The 20,137-nt window shown below is 41.7% G+C and overlaps 2 protein-coding genes across 2 annotated transcripts in view; one reads left to right on the top strand and one right to left on the bottom strand.

Moving 5' to 3' along the window:
* syn3 (synapsin III) overlaps positions 1 to 20,137 on the top strand; it is a 127,143-nt gene that overhangs the window by 50,030 nt on the left and 56,976 nt on the right. The window lies entirely within an intron of this gene.
* The window catches only part of LOC103369351 (metalloproteinase inhibitor 3), a 24,460-nt gene continuing 4,368 nt past the window's right edge, over positions 46 to 20,137 (bottom strand). Inside the window, exons 2-5 of the mRNA XM_008298043.1 lie at positions 11,807 to 11,889; positions 9,158 to 9,269; positions 5,581 to 5,702; positions 46 to 3,040 (exon numbers count right to left, since the gene is read on the bottom strand). Coding sequence (XP_008296265.1) covers positions 2,843 to 3,040; positions 5,581 to 5,702; positions 9,158 to 9,269; positions 11,807 to 11,889 — 515 coding nt within the window. The 3' untranslated portion in view covers positions 46 to 2,842. The remainder of the gene's footprint in view (positions 3,041 to 5,580; positions 5,703 to 9,157; positions 9,270 to 11,806; positions 11,890 to 20,137) is intronic.

Below are 20,137 nucleotides of genomic sequence, written 5' to 3'. Positions count from 1 at the left end.
AGTTCGGAGAGAGAAAAAAGAAAAAATCACCAAAGACCACCTGTGTCCCGTTTTTTTCCATTAAATCTTTATTATAAAAATATAAAACACAGAAATTAAGTCAAACATTTCTATAACCCAGACAAGGAAACACCCCCCCACCCACCCACACAGTTCAGGAATCAGTGTTTAAACACAGACTGTACACAGCTTCCTTGATTGGATTTCTTATTTTTTTCTTTTTTTTTTGTCATCATTTGTGTTTTCAAAGGATCAAGCTTGACCGAGTGTTTCTGTGTTAAGCAGACAGTATATTTACACCAACATGAACCACAGAAATAATGACGCAGAAACGCCCCGGCTGGAGGAAACGGCCTCGTCGTCACGACATTAGATGCTGTGGAAAACTGGTTTGCATTGTTCTTAAACCGAATTCAGCAGATGGATTTATAAAAGTGGTCGAAACATTTTTATTAAAAAAAATGGGAAATACTTATTTTTTCTCATGTTGGAATTAAAGTGATAAAATTTAAAGACATTCTGGAAAATATAAGCTTTAAAATCAAAACCTCCAAGACTCCTCGTATGTAACTGTAAGTCGATTTTACACGAACTGGAAGCTAAGCTAAGTGGCTGCTGTCTCAAGCTTCATATTTAGACACGAGTGGGGACAAGTTTCATATCTAACGATGAATAAGAAGGTAAAAAAAGCATATTTATCACAAATTTGTGACATATTTATGCTGGGGGCTGTTGAAGTTAAGGCGATATTATTCTCACTTTAATGCTGTTACAAATAAATCTTGCAGATAAGGAAGATTTTATTCCTATTTTAATGTTTATTGTTGTATAAATTTATAGTTAGACCTTTCATTTGAGGTCTATTCCAGCTAGTGCTGACTGGGGATTCACTTAATCATCAGCCAAGCACAGCAGTAATCAATCATCCAAGTTGCGAAGTTACGCAGCAAACAAGTAGCCTAAAATCGTTAATAACCTGTATTATTCTCTTAAGAGCGATTTTATATCCATGATGTCAACAAATACGGTTGCAGCAACTTTATTGGTCCAGCAAATCTCAGTATTTTTAGTACGTTTTATGCAGCTGCCCTTATGGACGGTCAGCGAACACACCTGTAACTCCGTTTCTCCAAACAGTAAGAGGCTCCACCTGGTGGCAAAATCAGGTACTACAGCAAATCTACAATACAGTTAAACTGCTTGTCGTCTTCTATCTTCTCAGTTCATGTAGTTTTGCTAGAATAAACTATTAATTCATTCAATTAACAATTAATCATTAACATGTCGTAGACGCTCAAATTTTATGTCACGCCGACCTTCGCCTAATTGGTGGAGTTTACAACACGCCTTAGAGCCAATTATACGACAATAATACGACAGTTTCGTTTCATACTGATGAACTGCTTTGACCATCAAGAGGACACAATACAGATCTAATGTGGTGACATGCACCAAATTTTGATTAATCGCATTTAACTACAAATTGTCAGACTCTAACCCCACGTTGGTCGTCAAACCAACTCGGTCAAAGCTCTTTATTCTCTTTCAGAATGAGTGACGAAGAGGCCGTTTCTCCGTTTGAGGCGACTCCGTGTCCGTTAATGGAATGGACTGAAGGGAAATAAGAAAAAAAAAAAACCCTAGATAGGAACAGGTGAAGAAGAATGAATTTAGTGACAATATTGTTACTTTCATTTATATATATAATGTCCATTTCAAATAGTTAAATACAAAAGATTGAATATACACATACAAAATATCTCATATCTCTCTGAAACCTCTGCTTGTTCTGCACTTTTATTGGATTGGTAAAGAGTACCAGTCGGGGGGAAACTATGATCAAGCAAAAAAAAAAAAAAGTACCATAATATCTAACTTGCAGATGCTGGTCAGTTTAACATGCTGCGCTGGTTTTTACAATGTATTTTGGCCTGTTTGTATATATATATATATTTATATATATATATATTCTCTTCGGCACATCATGTATAACACGGTTAATCCAATAAACATGAATAAATACATACATGTATTACAGAGGTTTCAGCTGAGTTGATTTCTGTAGCTTATGTTATATACAGCAAAAAATAAAATATCACTTCTCTCTGCAAGAAAAAGAGCTCTTCCCAGCGTTGGCACTGCGTCGTTTCTTTGTTTTTTTTAAAGTTTGTTTGTTTTCTCAGTGCACAACGTAAAGGACGGCGTTTGTGGCGCAACTGCAAAATGAGTTACGCCGCAAACGTTCAAGGGGGAAGCAGAGATTCTACCACCATAAAAGACACGTTACAGTAAAAAACTGTGAATCCATGTGTACTTCACTGTGAAACAATACCGTTTTCAGAAGCCCAATAAGAGGTTTAAAATTTCACCGATCACACCTCGCATTGTTGGCACGAAATCTGGATTTGGAAAAGGTTATTGGCTGCGTTCTGTACTTTAAATTTTTAGTTTTCAGAGTCCTCGCTTGCCTGATAATACACCAGAGGTTGATCAAAGTCTTATACGTCTTATTGGCCCCGTTGTGTCTTTGCCACCTTTTCAACACCACTGAACCATAAAGAGACAGCTCGGTAGCGTAGGGGAGGGAAAACATCATAGATTTACAGGGTGATCTGTACAACAACAACAAAAAAAGGTATTGTTTTCTATCCGAAGTGCTACGAACAGGCACTGTAATTGATTTTTTTCTTTTTTTTTTCTTTTTTTTGCCCCTTTTGTTTGGTAAAGTGGGCGCTCACCCAGGCCAGCGAGCATCGAAGAGTCCCGTGATTCTCTAAAAAGTGATCGGGGCGGATGGAGGGACGGATGGGGGGGGGGGGGGGGTTTGGGGTTGGTGGTGGGTTCAGGGGTCGGTGGCGTTGATGGTGGTTTTATCGCGGGCGGTCATGCCTCGGTACCAGCTGCAGTAGCCCTCCTTCTGCTGGATGCAGGCGTAGTGCCGGGACTGGTAGCCGGGGTAGCCGAAGTGGGACAGCATGTCCGTCCATAGGCACTCGTTCTTTGAGGTGACGAAGCAGGGCAGGTAGTGGCAGGGCTTAATCTACAGAGACAGAAGCGACACTAAAGATGTAGCCATGAAGCAGGAAACCAAACTGTGTGGCGGCAAACACTCGTGTAGACTCACTGTTTTGTTCACGTGTTTCTTTAAAGTGATGGATACTCTTTGAAATATGTTGGGAGAAATCCAAGTTTTGGGTGAGAATTAGATCACAAGTTTGATAGCACTCTCATGTCTGGACCACTAATAGGAATCTAGAGCCAACAGGTGAGTCACTGAAGGAAAACGGTGACAGTGGTTTAGTTTAGCAGTTCTTTTATTTGTGAACTGTTGGGTTCTTGTGTTGTTCTCTTTATAGCTCCGGAGAGAGCTCCGTGCTCACAGTTCAAGTGAGTCCACATGTAGCCGACAGATGTGAGAGTGGTATCAATTGTTTTCATCTAAATCTCAGCAGGAATACTTTCCAAGATGAAAGATGTTCCTTTAACGCTGCTTAACCCTCTGCACCCCAGAGCCTCAAGGCGGGTTTGAAATGTACGTCATCTTTTTTAAAAAATAATTTAAAAAATCGCCACAATTACACGATTTATTAGAGATCTAACAAAAATAGAAAACAAAAGTTGGATTCTCAACTTTCTGATTTGGGAAAATTAACCACAATTAAGTGTAAAATTGTCATATTTTATGAAAATGACTTTGTTCTACATGTTTTATTTGAAAAATTCTAGCAAATCATTTTAATTAAAAAAAATGTATTCAGGAAAAAAAATACTTTAAATAAATGATTGCATTAAACCAAATTCTATAAAAAACTAAAAATTCAACACCTCTCTGAGCAACAGATAAGCCATGAATGATTCAGCTGTGACCAACAGTCATTTTACTAAAATTCTGGGACTTTTTGGAAAAACTGCAGAGAGGTTTTTCCATTTTTAGAAACAAGAATGCCAAAAAAATCCAACTTTTTCTTTGTGCATGATTAATGACATAACAGCTTTGTCACTTGACATTATTGAGTTCTCTCTGCTTTTAGTTATGGTTTGTCTTTTCCCATAGAGCTGCAGGACTTGGTGTTGCAGTTGAAAAATGAGCCCACAGTGAGTAAAAACGCCCAGAAGCTGCTCGGAGTTCAGAGGGTTAAAGTGATCTTATTGTTGTACTTTGACAACAGTGAGTCTACAGTGCAGAAGTTTGTGCAACTAGGCCAAAGTAGAATTAGCTGAATGACAATTATCATATGAAAAAAAATTAAATAAATCGGATCGGTGATGATTGAAACAGTGAAGGGGGAACATGCACTTAGTGAAACATCCAACATGTGCGCTTAGATCTCAGCTCTACTGCTTTTCAGCTCTCAGCAGATTAATAGATCAGGTGTAAAAGGGAGAAGAAAAAAAACAGGTTTTTAAATTCCTAAGCACAAAACCATTAAGCTGGCATTCTGTGAAACATTCAATGAACTTCAGCCGCCTTCCCGAAGCCGTGAAGTTTGTGCAGTTTCTTCAGAATTCGGTTAAGATCTCCCGCTCGCGCGTCACTACGCCAGGTGCTCTGACAAAAAGCAGCTTCACGCATGAATGTACGGCAGGAAGATTCGCACGAGCCACTCGGAGAGGTGACGATCGGAAACGCTGCGTTTTTAGTGACTCATCGGCTGCAAAGAGCTGCACTTATCTGGATCTGAATGCAAATTCAATTAGAACATTTAGAGGGCACACTTCCCATTTTGGGCATTTTTTTTTTTTTGTTATTCAAGCCCGGAGAGTGTGTCCTCCACGGTTCAGAGACGTTCGACGTGGCTTCCTGGTTTGAGTGGTTTTAATGATCTGTGGAGAATAGTTTTCTGACTGGTGCAACACGCTCGCTGCCTCTCAGCGCTGTAAATCATCGTTTGTGCAGGAATGCGGAGTGTGTTTAATAAGTGTGATGATGTTTATGCCTGCCTGCGCTCACCGACTCTCGCTCTGAAGCCTCGCTTGATCGATGGGCCTCTCCGGATGCCTCTGGGCTGCTGCCACGTTCGCTCCGACCACAGTTTACAGGCTCTGGCCCGCATTGGGAACAAATAGGGCTCTCTGCTAATCCACTTATACTGATAGGGGCTGAGTGTGTTAGCAGATGTCCGGGACACTGCTGTACAGTAGGACGTTTATGAGGCGGGTCAGCAGCTGCACAGCGGCAGGCTACATGCTCGAGTCACATGAAACTGGGAATGAAAACTTGAGCCGATTCCAGATTTGTTACTTAATAATTCCCAGTGATAGTAGTAAAACTTGTTTTTTTTCCTCCGTCTCTGTCTCCGCTGAACATCCGTGATGCTTAATAGTGGAAATTAAGAGTCTAAAAAGGAGTTCATATTTCACTTCTAATAAAAATAACATCTCCATTTGCTGGCTTGGAGCAGCTAAAACAGCCTGAACTGATTTGACCCTTCACACACCATGAATAATGACACGTTTCCTTCCCCCCTACTGGTCGACCAGCAGTTTCATGTTCAGTTTTTTGCAAAAAATCCTCTTGGTCCTCCTCCTCCCGCCATCTTTCCCGTCCTTGTCGGCCAGAGGCAGTCTGTCCTCACTCACCCTGCAGTTGCAGCCCAGCTGGTAGCGGTGGTTGATGCCTTTCTTCTGGGCCAGCGACAGACGCTCCCACCGCTCGTTGAAGTTGCACAGCCCCGTGTAAACCTTGCCGTCGTACACTCGGCCTGCAGGAGCAAATGAGAAAAATCCATGAGCTGTGTTTGGGAATGCATGTCTGACGTGGGCCCTTGGAGGCTCTGCAGTGTTGAAGAGATTTTTAAACTTTTTTCTCATGGTTTTGAACCTGTTTCAGGACTAAAATAGTGTCCGTCTTCCCTAGAAAGTTGTCTCTGGAGTGTGTAAATCTGAAAATCCTGGCTTAGCAGAGCTTTGTAGAAACGTCATATCACTGACAAAACAGGAGAAATCATAACAAGAAAACAATAATGCGACTCTAAAATGTTGGTTCCATATGGTGAAAATCTGTTTTAGTGTGTTTTGTGGTTGTTATAATCCTGGATACCTCAAGCTGCTACGTTTCAACAGTTAGTTGTTGAGCTAAAACTTTGTATAATCCTGCCCCCTTACTGCTGCTGCTGCTTGCTCACAGTCCACCAGTTTTATTATCACCTCTGCTAACTCTAAAATGTCTCAGCTTCAAGCAAAACACACCAAACGTTCTGCTGTTGGCTGCAAGAGTAAACACAAGCGCCTCAATGCACTCCCAGCATCTGAGGAACTGATTATCTATAGGATTACTTATCACAACAGCAGGAAAATCTTTGGTGTTGGCTAATTTGGCTAACGTTAGCATTACCTTAACACCGACTGTGGAAACTTTAGGACCCATTTGACACCAATCAGATCTTCTCTCCTGCTCTCTGTGCTCACATTTACTGCATAATACAGACGAATTCCCGTTAAAGCTGTTCGCATTTACACATTTTTCCATTTCTGTTGTCAGACTGAGGAAACGCAGCCAATTAAGGCTAAATGTTAAACACATGAGTTAAAAATAAACAGCTGTGTGACATCTGTATTTCATAGAATTTGGCGACATCAGGGGGAAAAAAAATACATAATAAGGATAAATTTGTTTTGGCGTCACACTCATTACTTCCATAATGAGCCCTGCTATTTTAACTTTCTTTTTTATCATTTTGAATTGTCCAATTTAAATCCACAGTTTTCTACTTTAATATCCAAACCTCTGTTGACATTTCCTGCTGTGCTGCATTAAACAATGACGCACAGTTTGGCAAAATAAAATTATTTTGCTCGTTGTCTGACTAATCGGCCTCCGAGAATCTAATCGCTTTATTCGCTTTAATGTAATTTGCAGTCACTTGATCACAGTTAGCGGCTGTTGTCTAACTTTGCAAAAAGTTTAATGCTCAAAGAACCGTCACGGAGAATGCACGCATGCTATTTCATCATTCGCCTAATTTAATAATCTGGCCCATGTAACACGCGATACTGTAAACACGGCGCTCCGTTGTTTATCTTCGGTAAGACAATCCCGTACAGTAAGCCCGTATTAAACCAACACCCCTATTTCTGAATGCCCAAAGGTCAGCAGACGCCTATTTTTAGCTCTTGCAGCTCCTGAGACAGGTGCACCACCAACGCCACGATGTGTCACCGCGTGTCTCCTTCACGGTGTTGTCACCACGTGGGAATTTGTCAGCTCACAAATATGCGCTTCTTTGACCCCCCGTGAACCTCCCGCTCGGCCCGCATCCCTCCCAGATTACTGGCGGGCTTATTACATGGTGTTGAGTGTGTGACATGCTCCTAAAATACTAATCAGGGCCCGGAGCACTCGAGGCTTGATCAAAGGGAATCAACCGGGGCCCTCGTTGCGTTTAAATTGCAGCCCCCCGATCATATGCTGGACTTATTATAGACGCCCTGAGAGCAGCGAAAGACACCGGTGATGTCACTCGCACCCCGAGCCGGGTAAACATAGCCGCCGCTGCCTGGCAACGCCGCCTCGTTGGCCTGCACTTACAGTATTTACAGGTCGGGACTTAGCGACAGTTATACACACCGAGCGCTGCAGGGTCCAAAGTAAACTGCACCTCCGTTGGAAATAGCAACTCATAAAATGCCACCGCTGGAAAACGCCAGTCGCTTCCTGCTTGGCTGTTAATTACAAGTTGTGAGAAAAGAGAGAAAAATCTGATGTTTCTGGCCCGAGAACCTAAAAAAAACTAGTGCACAAAACAATAAAAGGCCCCTTGCTTTGCCTCCGAGTGCACAGTGGCAAACGGGAGGTTATAAATAGTGGGAAAGTTTGTGTCACAGGACAAATGAATAAGTCCTTGGGGTGGTGGGAGGAGGGAGGTAGAGCGTCGGGCCAAACAAGCTTGTGAGGCTGAAAGAGCCTCTGAGAGGGAACAAGTTTACGCTGGCAGCAGAACGCTAACGAGAACATTTTCAGGCGGCTCGCTGGTGGAAGTGGATTTTGTTTCGGGAGTCGTGTTGTGTAACTTGGTCGCAATAAGCTGAGTTTATAACACTCTGGAGCCTTGTTGGTCCGATGTGACCGGTAGCTTACAGTGGCTCATGCTTTTATGTGAGCTTTGACTGTATGAAGTGAGCGCTACTTTTACCTTGACTCGCTTTAGGGACCACTGCAGGAAGTAGGTTACACATTAAACTCTAATTTACACTGTGAGAGTTTGTATTATGTCTTTTTCTAAATCATTTTTTGGTATACTTAAAAAAAAAAATGTTTTTGTAATATGCAGACTGCTCCTGCAACCTTAAGGACCGATAAAGTACTGGATTTATCTATCTAGCTATCCAAAATCTATCCAAATCTTTTTTTTAAATCAAACAAATGATGCATTTTATCTGAGCCACAAACTGTAAAAACTAAAAAAATCTCAGCATTTTTACCTTTTTGGCAGTTCTTAAACTTATCATGTGTGACTTTCACTTTTCTCTGGAAAATTAACCAAATCTAGGCTTAAAATTGTGATATTTCATCTAAATTATCTTGTTCTATATGTCTCATTTTAAAAATCAGCACAAAAAAATCCTGTGCACAAACCAGATTCTGCAAAAAATAAAAAAAATCTGCACTTTTCAGGACAACCGTGAAGCCACAAGTGACTCAACTACGACCAACAGTCGTTCAACAAAAATTCAGGGAATTTTCGGCTGAACTGTAGGCAGTGTTTACGAAGCATATTTAAGAGTAAAGTATGAAAACAAATGAGAATGTAAGTCGTTAGATTATCTACAAGAGTCACCAATTTTCACCTGTGTGCACTTGCTAAAATATTGTTCATGTTGAGTTATTTTTTTTCAATTTAAACAAAATGTATTTAAATGCATGTTTAATGAAATTTAACTTTCGTTTTTCTTATTCAGTGTTTTATAACAATGTCACACTGCACATGAGACGTTTCTGAGCTCTCTCTACTTCTAGTCGTGGTCGTGCTGCTTCCATAGAGGTGCAGGACTTTACATTGCAGTGAGAACTGATCCCACAGTGAGTAAACACGTGACAGCGGCATAAAACAAACAGAAACCGCTTCAGAGTTTTAGCAGAGATCCATTCTGCTGCATACAGACCAACAGTAAAGCAACATTCAAGGATGCATGACCTGGAAACGGTCCGACAGCTCACCTGTGATCAGATACTGGTACTTGTTGATTTCAAACTTGACGCCGCACAAACTCTCGGAGGCGTCCGTGTAAATGTGCTGCACGTGCTGGACTTTGTCGAACCCTTTGTACATCTGTAAGACATGAGAATAGAACATTTGATTAAATAAACTGGAAGCGTTGTATTCGTCAGCCTGGCACCGCAGCGATTTCTTAACCGCTGCACATAAATAACGAGGAATGGAAATGGCTTCATCAGATAACGTTTCTCGAGGAATGCCTCGGGGGAGAAGCAGTATTAGGCTCTGCCCTTAACTAAATCACAGATAACATGGTTACGTTGTGTAATTTGCTCCGACTTTGATGCTGTTTTGGCAAGGTCACCGCTGAGCCGTGGGCACCGGCTCCTTCCATTCAGCTCAGGTATGCACAACCCAAAGTCGGTATTTATTCTGAGAACTGTGGGTTTTTTTCAGAGTAATTTATTTGTCTGGGAACAACAGGAAATCCCTGTTTAGATGCGTCGCTCCTAGAAAAGCAGAACAAGCCGTTGCTTAAGCCAGAAACTGCGCAGCTTTGGGAACGCCGGAGGCATTCGTCTCATAGGATTTGTTGAAATTTTGGAGGGAATTGCGTTCTTTCCAAAGGAAAAACCGCTGTTTGCAAACCGGCGGGCCGTGGTACAAGTAAATAACCGGAGAGGTGCAAAGGTCACATCTAATGCCCGGGGATAATCCTGGCGGTGATGATTGCTGTGCTCCACCAACAAGAGGCCACTTAATGCTTTTGTTACAAACTGGGATTGTACTGGTCGCAGTGCATGACTGTGTTGGATTGTTTGCACTCAGAGCGAGGAGTTTGGTTGAGCTGTAATGCCCGTAAGCCCGCTAATCCTCCGGCCTGGCTCCTGTCTGAGCAGCAGGCCGATGTCAGCATCTGTCAGAAATATGCAGCGTTATGTAAGAATGTAGAGGAAGTGAAGAACGGGCTTTCAGGCTAAGTTCCCCCCGCTGCTTTTCAGCAGCTGAGGGGGCGGAGACAGCAGCAAACACTTACATTATACAGTTTGTATTCGGTTGTGGCCTCCTGTGCATTTAAATAGGAAGCCGAAGAGTTGACTTGAATGCAAGACGATAATAAAGGAAGATTTTGAGGATATTACTGTTAAAAAATAACCCATTAAATTAGAGGCAATAACCAATACAAAAAAACGAAGATGCAAACTTACAGCCAGAAAACATCACATGTGATTTAAAGACTTTGTTGATTAATGTGTCTGCAGCAGAAGTGGCTCCAGTTTCAGGACCACACTTCCAGGACCCTTGTTTCTGGCGACTGACTCGGCTAACCAGCTTGTATTTAAACAAAGCCTGCATGAATGTGAATCACGTTTTGTTTGTTTAACACTAGAGGCTCTTCTGATGTCTTCAGCCGGACAGAACAGCTAGCGTGAGTAAGTCTTTAGTCATCTTTTAGCTAATGATAGCTCGCCGCAAGACAAGCTGCTCGCTTAAGCCTGAGGAGATGATAAAAACCTGTTGAAGTGATTTAATATCTGTCAGCGGCAATAAATCAGCAGTGACCTCAAGTACAAATGCTTGTTTAATACTCATTGTTTCATTAAAATAAACCTTTGGGTGGGGAGGAATAGACCTTTAAAACTATTAAGTACTTGGACATGAAGTCTTGGGTGGAGTGTATCTGTAAACCCGTAATTTGTTAGTTAGAAGGTGCTATTTTGGGTGGAAGAAGCCTTTAAAACTACAAGTACCTCGACAAAAAGTAGTCGTTTGGCCAGAATAAACCTTAAGAGCTATAATTCTTTCAACAGAAAGTTGTATTTTGCCCGGAATAAACCTTAAAAACTTAAATTACTTGACAAAAAGTAGTATTTTGAGTGGAATAAACCTTTACAATTCCAATTTCTTGGATAAAAAGTCGTATTTTGGGTGGAGTTGTGCACTTTAGACATCTTCCAGTTGTGTAGGTCTTGCTGTCACAAAAATTAAGGGTTCTAATAATATTGCGACGCACAGCATGAGTTCACGAATCATGGAGTCTAAAAACTTAAAAATAATTGTAGTTTTTAACATCATTACCCACTACATATTCTGAGTTTAATGTCAGTTTGCTGACTGTTTCCTCTTTCCTCCTTTACCTCCAAGAGAGAAAAAGCACATTTCTTTGCTTTTATGCAGACGACTTTAATCTAAATATGCTAAATACGGAGCGTGAAATACGGGTGCCATTAGCTTAGCTTCGCTTAGCTGAAGACTTAAAGGTGTTGGTTGGTTTCCCCATGCTTCCAACGTGCTGCTGAGCTAAACCGTACGAGCTAATTATTAAGTTAGGCTAGCTTAGCTTACCATAGAAGCTGAGAGCAGCTGTGGGAACAGCTAGCTAGCATATTAAAACTGATATTTTTTCCACTTATAAAGCCATAGCTTGTTTGTTTTATGGGCTAAACTGGGCTAGCTGTTCTGCCCTTCGTCCAGTCTTTATGCTAAGCTAGGCTAACCATACTTGTTCTAGCTTCTTATTTAAGTCACACGCAAGAGGCTGGTATTGATCTTCTCATCTGAGTCTTTGCAAGAAACGCAGAAAATGTGTTGAAGCAAGTTTTACTGCGGGTATTTTACAGATTAAAGCGATTCGGCCTCAATGTTCTCACCTTGGTCTGCTTCACGGTGAAGCGCATCGTCCCAAACGGTCCGTCTCTCAGCAGCTTCTTGCCCACAACTTTGGCCCGAATCACTGTGAAGAAAAGAAACATTCCTTTTAGCACTCAGGTTCGAGCTTTCCATTCCAATCCATCAAATAGCTCATCGCCTCGGCCAGTAGGAGGCATTGCCCCTGATAAATGCCATTTCAGGACCAGGTTGGCACCGCGGTTAATCCGTTTATCCGATTTTCTGCATTGCTGCATTGTTTGCCAAGGAGGGCCGATGGGGGAGAAAATCACTGAAGGGACTTTGGAGTCTGATGCAGAAATTAGGGGGGAAAGAGTAAAAGAGGCAGTTCCAAGTATTATAAAACCATAAAACCATGCGGATCTGCGGCTCAGATCGGATTTTCTTCGATGGCCGCGCATAGCAACGTGCAACAAACACCAGAACATCGCTCTTTAACTCTTTCACCACTTGTCGTTAGTATTGAGGTCAGCAGAGGAAAAAATGTGACTGCAATCTGATTTCTGTTGATTTAAAACAAAAAAAAACTAATGTATGCGTCTCTTCTGGACTCTAAACCCCACAAATTTACGTTTTTGTTTATAAAATCACCAAAATTACACAATTAGTCACAGCTAGAAACTATAGAAGCTGAAAAAATCTGTAGATTTTCAGCTTTCCAGAAGTCTTTAAACTACTCAACTGTGACGTGCTGCTCCATCAGGAAAAATATGCCACATCCAAGCTTAAAATCATATTTTATTAAATTCACTTTATTCCTTTTTAAAATTCCTTTAAAAATAAACAGTTTGCAGTAACCAGGTTCTGTAAAAAACAAAAAATTCTGTACTCTTTAGCGAAAAAGTGAAGCCATTAGTGGCTCAGGTGCGACGAACAGTCACATGACAAAAATTCAAGAATTTTCAGCTGAACTGCAGGCAGTGTTCACACAGAGCAGATAGGAAGTGTAAAAACAAATGAAGTACAAGGTATGAAGAGGCACCATTTTTCAGTATTAGTACCTGTTCTTTTTTTCTTTTCTTTTCTTTTTTTAAATAAGCAAAATGACACTATATCAAATTATCAGTTTTTTTGTTGTTGTTGTTTTGCTTTTTAAAATGCACAAATTACACCATAAATTAGAAGCAGAAACTGTAAAAAATAGAAAAAGAAATTAGATTTTCAACTTTCTGATGGTTTTTTCCATATTTTTTCCAGTATTGGTAACACCTGTAGGCACTTTAAGAAACATTTTACAAGGTAATTTAACGTTATTTCAATTTTTGTAAATTAAATAATCAAAAAATTACAGCTTTTGTTTTGTCTTTTTTATGATTTCTGGCCTTATACCGTTGTTAGTTTGCACGAAAGAGATTTTTAAGTTTCCTCTCCTTCTAGCTGTGGTTGTGCTGTTTCCATAGAGGTGCAGGACTTTATATTGCAGTAAAAAATAAGTAAAACTGTGACTGAAGCAACAAAAAAAAACCCACTCCCAGACGCTGCTTGGGGTTCAGAGAGTTAAACAGTTCTATATTGGGATCAGGGCTCAAAAAAGATCTTATCCGCGTGCAGGACCCTCATGTAAACGTGGGCCAGGTGAAAACGCCCGGCGGTGACTTTGATTTGTTTGCTTTCGCTGCTGTTCCATTGAGGGGGGCTCACAGTGGAGCACCGAGCGCAGGAACAAGCTGCTGGATGAGGCCCGAGCGGAGCTGCGGGACCCTCATGATCGCTCAAATCCTCTGAAGTTCACCTGCTGCCCGAAAGCCGAGCGGCCGCAGACACAACTAACGCCGGTCATGTTTGTTATCTTCCCCCCGGTGGAATTTCCTTCCCACATTCTTTGGGGGCTCACATTCCCCAGAAAGGAAAAAAAAAAAGAAGTGAGCAGGCTCTCATTCTTATTTAACTGGAGGAAGAAATGAGGCATCTTCTGTCCGGTCGTCTTCGAGGGCAGATGGAAATTGGGCATAAAAATACGAGTCAAACAGGAAGCAGCTCCAGCGCGGCCACCCAAAAGTGGTGACCGCAGATTTATTTTGGACACAAAGTCCCCGATTTGAACCCAGAGTTTATTTAACTGACCCCAAAAGTCTTATTTTGAGCCAATGTGAACTGATTAAAGAAACGAGCAAAGCAAGAGAAATGCAGCATACTTGAGTTAGTTTTCTTTAATTTGGTGCATTTGAGGAATGTTTCTGACCATTTGTGGATGTTCTAAAAATGGAAAAATAGTTATTTCCAATTCTGACCTTGATATAAAGACAATGGGACCAGTTAAACACCTAGAACAGTTCTTATATACAGAAACCAGCTGAACCTCAGGTAGTTTCTAGGTGTTTTTTTCCTGTCACATTTTTTCTCGTTATGGGTTCATTTTTCTCTGCAATATAAAGTCCAGCACCTCTATGGAAACAGAACAACCATGCCTAGAAGTAGAAAGAATAAAAAAATGTCTTTTGTGCAGTATGACACAGTTATAATGCCATAAATCATAAGAAAAGAAAAAATTAGATCTGAATTTTTTGGTTTTTTTTTTTTCCAAAATTTGAAAAGGTTTCCATTTAGGTTTGCAACATTTTTACACATGCCCACAGGTGTTATCAACACTAGAAAAAAATGTGGTGACTCTACATGCTAAAGATATTTCACTACTTACATTTTAGTGCAGTCTTTCACACTTGTTGCCTATCTGCTCTATGTACACACATGCTGCAGTTCAGCCAAAAACTCCCAGAATTTTTGTCACATGACTGTTGGTCTCACCTGAGTCGCTCATGGCTTTCTGGTTGCGCCAACGAGTGCAGAATTTTTATTTTTCTTCAGAATCTGGTTTGAGCAAATTGTTTCTTTTTTGGTGATTTTTGAATTAATAACGTAGCATAAAGTGACTCTTAAAAATAGCCTGATTTTAGAATTATGTGCACTTCAAGGACTGTTGGAAAGTGGAAAATTCTTTCTGTTTTTACATTTTCTGGCTCTGAAAAATTGTGTCATTTAGGGGATTTTATATTAAAGATATAGTGCCTTTCAGACTCATGTTCCACTAAAGGTTCCCGGTGAATCAAAGCTGTCACTATTTTAAATTCACGCTGTTGTTAAAGAATATACATTTAAACCTTTTATATTGTCACTCAAGTGTAGCAGTGAAAGCACCACGAGGGAAGTCAGTTCTGAAGTATAGTTTAGGAAAAGGGTTTTTTATTTTTAGACATATATTCAAACAAATTTTACCTTTCATTCATTTCAATTCAGTCTTTTCTAGTAAAAGCCTCATTCAGCGGCAGCCTTTCAGCTTCAGAAAGCAGCACTACCGAGCCGCAAAACGCTGCAAACGCTTTCAAACCTCTTGTGAAGTGGCTCTTTTCCTCCTCGACAGAGCTCATTGGAGATTTTTTTTTTTATTCCACCTGCCAGCTTTCTGTTGTCACTGACTGACTTTCACTGACAGCTCCACAAAAAAAAAAAAAGGGAAAGCGGAGTCCTTTCAGGAGGAGCGTCCAGACCCCCCGCCTGCCCTCCGCTTTCTGACCCTCCACAATAACCTGCTGCAGAACATTTGATCCATTAATCTGTCAGCTCGTTTAATATGAACCTGAGAGCGCCATTACGTGATCGACCTCTGCTAAATGCGCCCAAATGCCGTTTGACAGACGCTGCAATTACAGCAGAACCGGGCCGCAATTACGCAGGAATGTGCAGATACAACAGGATACTCTCGCCTCGGTTAAACACACCGCCGCTGTCGCTATTTTCAAGCGTCACCCCGAAACCTAGTTTCCTCCTCTGCCCTGACCTCAAAACCAGCCCCGAGGGGGGGAAACAACTGCTGGCGTTTGAAGCGCCACAGGTCAGCTGATTCAACTGAAGTGCGTCCAGATAGGAGCCCTCTTGTTGGACGGCGGCCACTAATTGGCCGGCGATGGTGCCATCACCCAGAGGAATGTGCGAAGGGCCTCGGCCTCTCCGGAGACAGAGGATTTGTGTCATTCCCCCTGCAGTGACCTCTTGACCTCCTTCGCATTCAGCAGTTATATTTACGTGCGACCGCACGGCCGCCTGCTCGAACAGTCGACATTACGAGTGTTGATTTAGCCCAGTTTCATAATGTGACCTCACATCAGCTGGAGACTGTGGCAACTCTGTGTCGATAGAGGATAAGTTCTACCTTCTACAGCAGTACTTGTATGTTCCACTTGTACTAAAGGTGCATGTCGACGTCTGCTCACGCTGCTGCCTTTTTCATGGTGCATAGTCACTAAATCCTACTGACACCACAGTTTGTCCTACAGACTTCATAATGTGGTCAGACTTTAAGCACATACGATGACACATATTTGCTTAACAACCGAATTTACACTACAGGTGACGGAAAATGTGGTTCTTATTGCACGACATCTGGCAGCTCAAGAGCTTATGCTTGGAACTTTAGAGTCTAATACCACATAAACATCTGTACACCAAACGTTGTTGTGAAAGAATGAATCGTTGGATTCTCAACTTTCTGACGGCCCTTGACCCACTCATCTGTGACGTGTTAGTCAATAAATCACTGTTTTAGTCCATGCATCATCATATAAAAATTATAATTTGTGACTGTGACGCGCGCTCCATCTGGGAAAACATCTAAACTGACGCTTAACTTCTTGATATTTCATCAAATTCAGTTTATTCTACATGTCCCATCCTAAAAAAAACACCAAAAATAAACCGATTGCGTCACCAGATTTCCTAAAAAACTAAAAAATTCTGCATTTCTGTGCGTAACCGTGAAGCCGTTAGTGACTCAGCTGCAACAAACTGTCACATGACGAAAATTCAGGGACTTTTTGGCTGATTTGCAGGCAGTGTTTACACAAAGCAGGTGGAAGTCAAGCATAGAAACAATATCTATAGGATGTGGAGCCAGCATATTGTTTTTAACTGTTGACTCTTGGACACATGCTGCACGTGTTAATCCCAGGTTTAATGTCGTTATTGATTATAACTGCACAAATTACATTTTTAAGTACTTCTAGTCATGGTTGTGCTGTTTCTGTAGAGGTGCAGGACTTTATATTGCCATAAACAACGAGCTAATAGTGAATAAAAATGGGACAGGAGCAAAAAAAACCTTTGTGTAAATAAAGGTTACACAAGTGCACATTGGATAATACTGTAAATAATCAGGAGCAACACAGCTTCACCTCCTTTTGAGTGTATTTTGTTTCAAAACAGTTCGATTTTCTCTGCTTGTCCTGCAGATATCAGACTGATATTGTTCATATAAATTCTTCTGGCCGCAAAAAACTTGTCCTGAAAATCTGACACTCCACTGAAATCTAAGAGCTGAATTGCAGGCCGGTGCTGTGACGCACCAGGATTCATCTTCTGCAGAGGATCTGACACACATTTTCGAGAGTGGGAGGTTTTTTTTTCGTGATAAGAGAGGTAACCGAGGTCTGACAAGGAATAAAAAAAGAACATTTCTCACTCGGTATCTCTTCGCCCAAAGCAGGGGATTACACAAGCGTGAATTGCAAATGCTAAATCTTAAGGTGAGCATGTAATTCAGTTAAACATTTTTATTTCAGCCCACGTACATTGTGGCAAACTGCAGGCACGGCGAGAATAAGGTTACTCATTTGTGTGTGCGTGAGAGAGATTGAGAGGGAGGGTGACGGCGGTTTTAGTATGCAGAAAGTTGTCCGGGCTCGAGAGGAGGCGAGTGGGAGGAAGAGGAATTCTCAGGACGACACACTACCACGCTCAAAAATAAACACTGAAACCCAATCCCTGCTCTAGAGCTTCGTGTCGGATGGAAAACGCCGGAGCAGAAAGCATCCACCGGCGCAGGAAGCTTGTAAAGCACGACGTCTGTTTGTTTTTCAATCACTCCGAGACCAGGTTAAGTTGTCGTAGTAAAACCAAAGAGTGCGTTAAATTAGAAAAGAATGCACTTTATCACTTATTTGGTGAACTTCTTTTTCATTTTTCCAGGTTATGGTGCGTAGAACCACCTGATCTGCCACTTTATATATATTATAATCAATAAACGACGAACGAAACTACACATAAACATAGCATTATAATAATAAACATATAATAATCAGCTTATTTTTGATTAGAATCACCACCAAATGGATATAATTATACAGAAAGGGCAGAAAAGGTCAGTAGAACAAAGTTAGAAAGCCACAATTTTTTAAAAATACAAAACAAAAGTTCAGTTTCTTTGTTTAGTTTACAAAAAATTTGAAAAATTGGAATTAACATATACATATATATTCCAAGCTGTCACAGGTATATTTATAGGGAAAAAAAATAGTGACACTACAAACCGTGGACATTTTACTGCTTACGGCTATAATTAGTTTCCTTATTCCTCTTTGTAAACACTGCCTGCAGTTCAACCGAGAAGTATTTGTTGTCACATGACTGTTGGTAACAGCTGAGTCACTCATGGCTCCACAGTTGTGCAGAGAAATGTAGAATTTTTTGTTTTTTACAGAATCTAGTTTCAGCTGATGGTTTGTTTTTGGTATTTTTTTTTTAATTGATATTATTGTGAACATGTAGAATAAAGTGGATGAAATATCACAATTTTAAGCTTTAATTTGGTTGTTTTTACCAAGAGAATGGCGCATGACAAATGAGTATTTCAAGGACTGTCGGAAAGTTGAAAATCCAACAAATTTTCCCGTTTTTACAGTTTCTGGATCTTATAAATGCTGCTGGTTGTTGGCGCCTTGTAGCAGTCCTTAGCCTGCTGCTCAACAATGACTCCAACTGGAGCAGCAGCCATTGGAGCTCCGCAAACACCTGCTGTTATCTGAGCATCCCCGCTATCTCGGTACATGCTTTGCATTCGCCTCTTTAACCGCCTTTTCTTTTTAGACCGTTTGCACAGAAGATTGCGTAACTGTTGCTGATATTAAACTCTATTTTTGGACCTTACCTGGGTGATTTAGTTTTGTAAAAGTCTGACTCTGGTCATAGATTGGTTCGTGGTTTATAACTCGGAGTATTTTCGTGACTGTGTTCTGGTCCGTTGCTTCACAGCCCTGTTTAGGCCTCCTGCAAGAAACTAGTGAATCCCAGAGTGGCCGTGTGGTCGTCAGCGAAGGGAGGGCCGGGCTGGAGATCTGATACTCCCGGCTCCGGGGAGGAACATCCCAAACTTGTACGGAATCCAGACCCCCTTTGACATCCCGTCGTATTTTAACTCACTTTTGGGAAAACTCCGGACACCAGATCCGAGCTCGGACGATGCACGTCTTGCTCAGAGTCCTGGCTTTGCTCAGGTTATCGTCCGTCACCTGCTGACCCGCGCATGCCGGAGGGAGCGGCGATTTAACGGTACCAGGGGACCGGATCGCTAAAAAAACCCAGATTTGACCGTGCAGTGCTCAAAGCTCCTCTGTGCGCAACAAAAACACCCACAGCGGGTCGGGATCGGCCGCTCTGAATGGCCTGATCCCCAATCCCGAACCGAGAATAAACACACATCACGCTAATCCTCGGCGAATAACCCCGTTCTCGGTGCGAGTGTGCAAAGGTTCGCCGCCGCCAGTTCCGAGCACTCGGGAACGTTATATTAAATTTCAGGGTCAAAGCTTAGTGCCGGGCCTCTAATCTTGCTTTGGGAGGCTTTGGAAAAACAAGCGCTGCTCATTTCCCCCCTTGTGAATGGACTCCCTTAACTCAGCCGCCTAATAGCAGCCAACTGGGTCTCTGCATAAGACGGCAGCCGGGTCAGCGTTCAGGTACACGGCAGAGGAAACCCACAGATGTGGCCAAAAGTCGCTCTGAGTTCATTAGCAAATGATAGTCGGTGAATTGTCTTGACGCAGCACCAGACATCAGCAAGAAACTTCTTCGAGCACCTCCAATATTTCAATTTCGTCAAGTGAAGAGACTCCAATAACCCAATTTCCAACCCTTTTAACCTAATTGTGATTCATCCAGCGGAGTGCCTGCGGGTGATTATGGGTCAGGGCCAAGAAAACAAGAGCAGGAAGCTTTGAACTCCACTGCGGGTCTTAAATTGGGAAGATTCAAACGCGCTCGGCTTTGATGTCGACGGTGAGAATTACAGGGTTTCTCCCTCGTCGCATTAGCATTGCAGCCCCGTGCCTTTTTTGTTTTCCGCGCCTCTGTGTGTTTTTTTTAAACCAGAGCTGGCTGATGAAAGCAGAAGTTTAAGGTCACAGGGAAGAAAAAAAAGGAGGTTCGGTTTAGAGAATTAACACGGATTTGAGGATCGCGTTTGTTGTTGGACTAAAGAGAACATGTTCTCTGCATATTGTACCTGCGACCTGGTGCAGTTCAGTCTGAACTTAGTTAATTCCACT

Source organism: Stegastes partitus, unplaced genomic scaffold (assembly GCF_000690725.1).
Source record: "Stegastes partitus isolate 25-593 unplaced genomic scaffold, Stegastes_partitus-1.0.2 Scaffold1274, whole genome shotgun sequence".
Classification (NCBI taxonomy): Eukaryota; Metazoa; Chordata; class Actinopteri; family Pomacentridae; genus Stegastes; species Stegastes partitus.
The sequence above is the reverse complement of the archived record's forward strand: the minus strand, read 5'-3'. Positions and strand labels throughout refer to the sequence as shown.